Here is an 8549-nt window from a genome sequence, read left to right on the forward strand (position 1 = left end):
GTCGTAGTCAGGCCGGAAGGACTCGTTGAGCGTTGCAATCAGATAGAAGAGGGTCTTGCGGCTGCACTTGTCACTCAGGGGCCCTTCCTCATCCCCACTCTGACTCTTACTGAGCCTGCCCAAAGGGAATACGGTCAGCAACGGCTCCCAGCTTCCCAGAAGCAGGGCAGGGAAGCCACAGCTGGGAGCAGGGGCTCCATGGGCCCCCTGCCCCTTGGGCCCCAAGCAGCATGCACACAACCAGTTGGGATCCAGACAAGGGTCCCCTTCCACCACTCCCAGTGCAAGATGGGCACTGCCAGATGCAGACAGGCCAGTGGGCTGGCCATATACACCAGTGGCAATGCACCCCTAACACTTGTGTGGCCAAAAGCTGATCAAAGGCCACCACAGCAGCTTGCCAGGAGCTCCATCTGGTATAGCAGTCGATGGGGGCAGCCCTCCTCTTCCCAGGAGAGTGTGCGTCCCAGCAGACCATGCTGCAGCAACACCTGGAGGCTCCAGGCCAGAAGGCAGTGCTCCCCAGGCTGTGTGTCTGCAGGGGGGTGCAGCTGGCTGCGTTGTGGGGCAGCCTCAGCCCTTGCCCTGTGGGCTCTGCCCACAAGCTCATTAGTGCCTCAGGCAAATGGCAAAGCAGAAGCACCCTGGCTCCCAAGCACTGCCCCTGCACCCTCTCCCAGGGACGGCCCGGGGGGGGTGAATTGGGGTGACTGCCTCAGGCCCCGCGCTTTGGGGAACCCCACGGAGCTGGGTGGAGCGCCTGCAGCAAGTCTGCGTTGCCGCCAGCTTCACATCCAGCTGCTCAGCACCCCCACTGCCAAATCTGCTGCCGGGGCCCCACCCTGCTTGGATTATCTCTGCCCTCTCCAACACAGGGTAGGCTTGAGGAGGGAGGCGGGGGCATACCTGCTGGGGCTGATCCCTGTAGTCTGAGGTGGCGACAGGGCCTCAAGGACGTGCGGCTGGCCCTCCTGGCAAAACTGCTTGAACATGTGCTTGTCATCCCCGGCCATCTTGCACGAGTAACTCTCGATCCTGCAAAGACACAGCCCAGAGCCCTGAGCATGCAGCCTCCCAATGGCAACATGCTGGAGGGTGGCTCCTCAGTGCAGCAGGCAGCCTGCAGTATCCTGGTGGGGCAGGACTATAACTACCACTGCTGGGGCTCTGGGCACACCAAGAGAGAGTGACATTCTCCACTGGGCCTGGGCCAGCAGGTCACCTGGGAGATTCCAGTCTGAGCAGGGCAGAGGCAGCACGTGCACAATCAGCCAGTCTCCTCCACCCCAGGCCCAGGACAGCTTCCCAGGGCTCTGGCCGGGAACATGCCCAGCAGCCATTGGAGAAGCTCCCCAGACATTTCTCAGCAGGCTGAAACCACCCAGCAGGTGCCCTCTGCTTGTGCCCCGTTACCACCCAACTCACAGAGCAGGCAGAATGGAGAACTGCTTGCACAGCGATAGTAGCACAGTTGGGTCTCATTTGCTTGGGCCAACGGGGTGGAAGCACCGCAGGGGTGGGGAACTCTGCTTAGGGCAAAGGGGCAGACACCCCACCTGGCTGATGGATGCCCAGGGGCTGCTCCCACTTGCCCTCCCAGCAGAAGGCAACTGTGGGAAGCGGGTCTCATGCAGGCCCTGCCCAGGCCGCAAACGCCAAGATCAGACACGCACTGAGCTTCCCTGTCCTGTTTACACACCTCCTTCCTCCCTCTTCTGCCAGCTGTGCCCAGACCAGCCCCTTCTGCTTTCATGTCTGCTCTCGTCTGCCTGGCTCTGGCACAGGCATCGGTGCCGATGGCTGGGCTGCACACAGCCTGAGGTACGCTGGTGGGGCTGGGTGTCCAGTGCCACCTGCAAGCCAAGTCTCAGGGATGCATTTCTCCAGGCCCCAGAAACACAAGCCCCAAGACTGCTCCCAGCAGCAGTGAGCTGTGGACTGCCAAGCCAGTCCTGCTGAGGCTGAAGGGAAAGGGTGATGCTGGCATGCCCCACCCAGCACAGCTCAGCTTTCTTGTACCCAATGCCTCCCAGAAGGAAGAGAGGGCACAAGTCCAGCCTGGCAAGAAAGGGGCCCACAGAGTGAATGGACCCAGGAGTCCCAACACTCAGGCCCCCAGGCTAGCCACCGGCCAGTGCAATGCTGTCCACCAGCCTCAGCAACGGCATGAGCTGGCGGCTGCACCGGGGGTGTGGGGGGGGTGGGAAAGCTCTTCCCTCCTGGCCCGGCTATCCGTCACCCATACAGCACCCCAGAGCATGCACAGGGCCTGGCGACGGCTGCAGCTTTGCCTGGGTCCAGCAGTGCAGAGCGTCCAAGTCACTGCGCTCCCTGCCCCCCCCCCACTCTACTCCAGCATAGGGCCTGCAGGTTGCACCCACTGCTGACAAAGGGGGGGGCAATGGCTGCTCCAGTCAGGCTCTTAACACCCTGGAGCAGCTCCCAAGGAAAGCAGTATCACAGCCCATTGGCTCCATCCTTGCTGCATTGGCTCTTGCCTGGAGGGCAGACGGTTCTTTGCAGCTCAACAGCCCTATGCCAAGGTTAATGCTCCCCTCCTTCCCCAACCCCCAACTGAGATGCTAGGAGAGCATGCCAACCCCCAAGCACTGCCTCTTGTTACCCGCTGCACAGGAGAGGCCAAGAGACCCACATGACGAGGTGCGTAGTGCAAGCACCTTGGTCCTAGAGCAGGGCTACCCAGCTTGGAGGAGCTGGACAGGCACCCGGGCCCTCCCCACAACCACATCAGCTGGCATGGAGACAAGGCTCAGATGGGAAACAGCCAGGAACTGGAACACTGGGGCTCTACCCAGCTTCTGGTGATCCGGCATGGCCTCAGACCCAGACGCCTCTGTAGCTAGGAACTGGATCTCACCATCAGAGCTCTCAGCCTGGGCCCACCCCCTGGCAGGCACTTCCGGGGACACGGGGAAGATGCAAGGAGAGGAACCCAGCACGGTTTGACAGCACCCACCTGCCGATGATGTGAGCATCTCCTGTCTCCACTGTCAGCTGAGAGTTTATTGCTTCAAAGCTTGAGTTCTCCAGTAGCTTCATGGTCTCCCCTTCTGGCTCTGGCACGATTCAGTGCAACAGCTGCTGCAAGACTCCTACGGCCTGGCAAAGATATGGACTCCCATCAGCCACCTGACTCCTGGAGGGCCTGATGCCCCCACAGCCCTGCCGGTCCCGCCAGGCAGCATGTGGCTTAGCACCGAGGTAACAAACTGGCCCAGGGGCAGGAGACAAAGACGTGCCAGACTTGAATGAGGTAGTACCTTCCCTGGCAAGGCCTTCAGCAGCCGCCCTCGCCTCAATGGGGCAAGCCCCCCTCCAAGCCTTTTCACTTCCCTGCCAGCGCCCAGGCCTGTGCTCTGCTGGAGTCTCCAAGCTTCCTCCTTGGTCCTCCTGTCCTGCCTGCAGGCTGTGGCTAGGAAGCCCCTCACCCCACCAGCTGGGCTGGTGCCACCGCTCTGAGCTGTCCTCTGGGGTGGTCTTAGCAGAAGGCTCTGGCATCTGCTCTGCTCAGGCCTTGGCAAGTGCCATTAGAGAAGCATTTCTCAAACTGTGGGTTGCAAGAATATATGAAAGGGTTGCAAACAAATTTAAGAAATGGGTCCTCCTTTAAAAGAAGAGAAGTGTGGGAAACCATGGGCTTTTCCCTTCAGGCTGGCAGAGACCAGGCCTGCAAGAGGCTGCCTGTGCACCCACTCCATGCCCCACACACCAGGGGCTGGGGCCTTGGGGCAGGGCAGCAGGTTGGGAGCGAGGGGCACTAGGTTGGGACTGGCCGTCAATGTTTACAAAGGAGTCCTGGTACAAAAGAGGTAGAGAACCACTGCATTAGAGCAGCGCTTCCCAACCCGTGTGCCATGGCATGCTGCTGTGCCATCAGACATGTCCAGGTGTGCCGCAGAATCTTGGGGGGCATGGCCCCCAGCAGGGTGTGGCTGCAGCCAGTGCTGCCACCGCGCCCCAGCCAGACCCGCGTCGATACCCCCCTTCCACGTTCGGCCGCTCACCACCCCACCTGATCCGCGCGTGGCTGCTTGCTGCCACCCCCCACTTCGCTCTGCATTCAGCTAGTGTGCCATGGGATGGAAAAGGCCAGGTAAGTGTGCCGTGGGATGGAAAAGGTTGGGAAACATTACATTAGAGCACAGCACATTCCAGGGACACTCGTTGAGCCAGGCCTGCTGGAGAGTGCTCCCCTCCACCCCAGCACTGCTACAGCGGCAGGATCAGAGGCGTGCAGCACAATTTGCCCAGACTGTGCCCCATCCGAAGGACAAGGACTCCAGACCAGGGTCACCCCAAGGGCTCGCGGGCTGCCAGGGCCTCAGGGGAGCATGCTCTCCTGTTGCAGAGCTCAGCGTGGGCAGCACTCCCGCTGCCTGGCTCGAGGCCCAGCGCAGTCCTGCGCTGTAACAGGAGAGTCTGTAAACAAGCAGAGGGGCACATGCCACAGCCCTCCGGACACAGTGTCCCCTTACAGCCTCCTCAGGCACTAGCCAGGCCTTCATCCCAGGCTAGGCACTATGTCCAAGGAGGCTGAGCTCTGCCCTTTGGTTTCAGACCCCTGTGAAGTAGGGGAAGCAGGGGAAGGCCCTGTATGTCCCTGGACCAGCCCGAAGCAGACGGCACACACAGAGTCAGAGCAAGGGCAGGAGTGAGCAAGAAGGAGCAGGTGCCAGGGCGAGAGCCTGCCCTGGCCACAATGTCAAAGGGAAGTCAGCTCCACCAAGCCTGCAGGGCGCATGCAGGCTGCCTGAAGAGAGGATTGCAGGGGCGGGCTGTCCTCTCCCTGACACAGCCCAGGCGGGATTAACAGGAGGGGCACGCGAGTAGCAGCAGCAGGGAGAACAGCTCTCCTGACAGGCAGCCTCAGCCTAAGCGGCTGCAAGAGCAGTCAGCCCCAGCCCAGTACTGTGCCCTGACTGGGCCTCACTCCGGCGCCTGCCAGCAGGATGCGGTCCAGCTCCTGCCCCAGCACCAACGCTGCTGCTACAGTGGCCAAGCTGTCCTGGGTGGGAGCCAGGCCAGACAGCGAGGCCTTGGTAACACCAGCACCCCATTCTGCGCAGGCTCGCTGGGGCAGACACCCAGGGTGCAAGGCACTGCACAAGGAAACGGACTTTGCCTCTACCTCCCGACACTGCCCAGAGGCTTCAGCACTGCAGGGCAAGAAGGAAGAAGGACAAGGGCCAGAAGTGAGGGAGGGACCTTCCAGATGAAGGGCTGCATGTGACCCTTGGGGTTAGCTTGGTCCCAGGACAGCAGGGACTGGGAGAGCGCCCCCACCCATGGCTCCTTTCTGTGTAATAAGTGCAGCAATGAAGCGGGCAAGGGAAGGGGCGACTGCCACCCTCCCTGACATTGCAGGAGTGCCTGAAGGCCCAGAGAGGATCCCAGGGTCAGGCTGTCCATGTTACAAGCATCCACAGCCTGCAGTTGGGATCCAGGGTTAAAGAGCAAGCCTGCGTCTGCTCCAGGGCGCACACAACGCATCAGCCTGACCCCTCCAGGAGAGGCTCCCTAGCACTCCTGCCAGATTATCCAAGCAGTAGAAAAGCAACCAGCCAAGGACTGGTCACACCAGGAGTTAAAAAGCAGAGCAGGTGCTGCAAGGCAAGGGCTGAGATCTTCACTCCAGCCAGGGCCAGGGCGCACCAACCTTGACAGATCCCCTTGCCAGGCAGGCCTCCCTCGGGGACCCAGACACACTGGAGGTACCGAGCGCGGGGCCTTGCAACAGAACCACTGCCCAAAACAGATGGTTGTACAGGCAGGAGACGGTGCTCCAGGACCCTAACCACCCTGCAGCAAGGTCCGGGCGCTCCAGCCCAGCAGCCTCAGCCAGGGCCACCAGTAACTCTGCAAAAGACACAAAGTGCCTGCTCCTGTTGCAACGTTCTCCTGGCCCAGTGGCTCGCAACCTCTGCAGACTCAGAGCCCCCGTGGGAAAACACCAGCCCTTTGCTTTCTCTTGTTTCTTAACTATGGAAAAACAGAGCAGCGCTCGTTGCAGAGAGCTCTGCTCGCAGAGGGACGCAGTGCCTCCAGGCTCCTGCAGTGGGGACTGGCAGGGGGAGTCCTTCAAAACACGTTCCAATTTAGCTCGTCTCAAGGGGCTGCTGAGAGACCTGGCAGCAGCAGGGAAGCCCTGGAGGCCGAAGCACTGCTTGTACCGACCCTGGCTTAGTCCTGGCGCTGGGGATCATGGTGCTCCTCTGGGTTAGGGGGCCAGGCCACTCGGGTCAGGCAAGAACATGGGAAACGGAGCAGCGGGGCTGGAAGGGACCTGCAGAGGTCACATCTAGTCCAACCCCCTGCAGGATCATCCTTATTCATACCGTCCCAGACAAATCCACCTAAACTCTTCATAAAACCGCTGCCAACCCTGACACAACACATCACACCTAGCTCTGCCACAGAGAGAGGGGGGACCACGACAGCCAACGTGTCCTGCTGCTGCAAAGGAGGCTAATATGCACTCAAGTGATCTCAGGCTGAGGCCATGCCCCTGCTGCAGAGGAAGGCAACCGCCCCTCCCCAGCACGGACCAATTTGAGCAGGGGGGGAAATCCCTTCCTGCCCCAGTGCAGCATCGGTCTGAGCACGAGCGCAGAGGCAAGACCCTCCAGCCAGGACCCTCCTGGAACTGCCAGCTTGCGCCTAGTATCCTGTCCCCGGCACACCACAACGGGCCACACGAGGGGAAAGCTCCAGAACCCAGTCGCAGAGAACACAGGACAAGGCTGTTTGCTGGGGAAGGTTATTCTTCCCTTCGAACAGCGGCTACTTCCCTGAAGAGGGAGGAAGGCCCCTCATGCTTTCCCTTCTTCTCAGCTGACAACTCGGGAGCAGCCAAGGTGTGAGCTGCCGGGACTTGGAGATCAGCCAGCCAAGCCTGAGGACCTTGATCAACATGTGAAGGGACTGCATCCTCCAGACTGTCATGGGGACGCTGTGGTGCTGAACAGGAAACGAGGCGGAAGCAGGAAGTTGTCAGGACAGTATACTCAATAGTGAGCAACAGGTGCCAAAAGCCCAAGGTTATAAATACTTGTAGGCTGAGTCACGGGAGCTGTCAGCCCCAAGCTCTGGGCTCAGGATACGGACGGGACTCCAGTCCACAGAAGTGTCACCACCGGCAAGGCAGAATGGTGCAAAGGCCTCGCTCCCCCTTGCGAGGCGGGGGCGGGAGGCCCGGCACACACCTGCTTGTACACGCAGACGCTTGGTGACCCATTCTAGTAACCGGCCTCCTCTCCTAGCAGGACTCGGTGACCCCTTCTCTTGGCACCTCCTGCAGAATCTGTTAAGCTGTTTGCTAAGGACGGCAGGGCTTAACCCTCAGCTCTGCCCCAGTAGCACCGTCTACCTGGCTAGTGGAAGAGCCCCCTCATGGGTGTCACGCACCTACCCTGCTCTCAGTGAAGGGGTGTAGCCAGGACATCTTCACGATCTAGGTGCGAGGAAATACTGCAGAGCCTTTGGTAACTAGGTACAGAGCTAAAAGCACCAGGTCAGCTCTACTTTGCCAGAGGCAGAACCCCGATTTCAGCACGTCGGAACCGAGCTGGTGGGTCCAGAGCCCACTTCAGTCTGGGGCAGAGACCGAGCTCCCCTGGGCAAGGCTGCTGCCGTTCTGCTCCCTTGCAGCTACAGAAAATCATAAAGCTAAGAGACAACTATTAGGTCATGGAACAGGAAACCAATGAGGGTCACGTGATCAGTATTTTGCAAGAGAACTAGAGGAGAAAGGAGCGGGGCTGCTGCAGGGAGTCATGAGAGAGGGCTCAGCAGCAGAATTGGACAAGGCAGAGGAGCAGGTGGCAAGCGGAGAGCGCTCCCACGGCAAGATCCCTGTCTGAAATAAGAACCTGCCCAGCGCTGGTGGAGGTAGCTCATGTCCCCAGCACAAACCAGGAGCCAAGCTGCCCCTTGCTGCAGCCTCTCCACCGAGCTCGCCAGATCCCAGAGGCTGTGTGAAGCAACTCCCTTTCCCGGAGCCGTTATCTCAGTCCTACAGCGCTCGCATACGTTCAAAGACCAGATGTATCTGCAGCTGCAGCAGGTCACAGCCTGAGCTCAGTGGGGCACAGTCTTAGGTAAGACAGCAAAAAAAAGAAGGAAGAGGAAGGCAGGTTCCACTTCTTTATGCCTGGGCAATAAGAGCCACAAAGCCACTGCCTGAAATGCTTCTGGCATCAGGAGAAGTCCCAGTGCCATACGGCACTTCAGGAGAGAGATAAATTACCACTGTTTGTCAGGAGGGGAAAGAAAGCAACCCTGGGCTGACTCCCTACAAGAGACTGGGAAAGGCAGCTGGCAGAGGGGGCCAACGGCAGAGAGGGAGAATGGATAAAGGCCGACATCCCAGCTCTGCCCCTAGCCTTTGCTTTCCGTCCCTTTCCTATTGCCTGGCACTTCTGAGGGGTACCAAAAGGCACTGCTTAGATGTCCCGTGTTCTAGGCAGGTGCTGCTCCACCAGGGCAGTTTGCCCCTGAACTCCTGGGTAGTTTGTCCAGGATCAGCAACA

At 60.0% G+C, this 8549-nt stretch overlaps 1 protein-coding gene across 1 annotated transcript in view; it reads right to left on the bottom strand.

Moving 5' to 3' along the window:
• The window catches only part of MAF1 (MAF1 homolog, negative regulator of RNA polymerase III), an 18196-nt gene extending 10524 nt beyond the window's left edge, over positions 1–7672 (bottom strand). Inside the window, exons 1-4 of the mRNA XM_025214241.1 lie at positions 7430–7672; positions 2978–3120; positions 907–1035; positions 1–115 (exon numbers count right to left, since the gene is read on the bottom strand). The exon at positions 1–115 is cut by the window's left edge and continues 1 nt beyond it. Coding sequence (XP_025070026.1) covers positions 1–115; positions 907–1035; positions 2978–3060 — 327 coding nt within the window. The 5' untranslated portion in view covers positions 3061–3120; positions 7430–7672. The remainder of the gene's footprint in view (positions 116–906; positions 1036–2977; positions 3121–7429) is intronic.
• Positions 7673–8549: the final 877 nt, after the last annotated feature.

Source organism: Alligator sinensis, unplaced genomic scaffold (genome assembly GCF_000455745.1).
Source record: "Alligator sinensis unplaced genomic scaffold, ASM45574v1 scaffold987_1, whole genome shotgun sequence".
Taxonomy (NCBI): domain Eukaryota; kingdom Metazoa; phylum Chordata; order Crocodylia; family Alligatoridae; genus Alligator; species Alligator sinensis.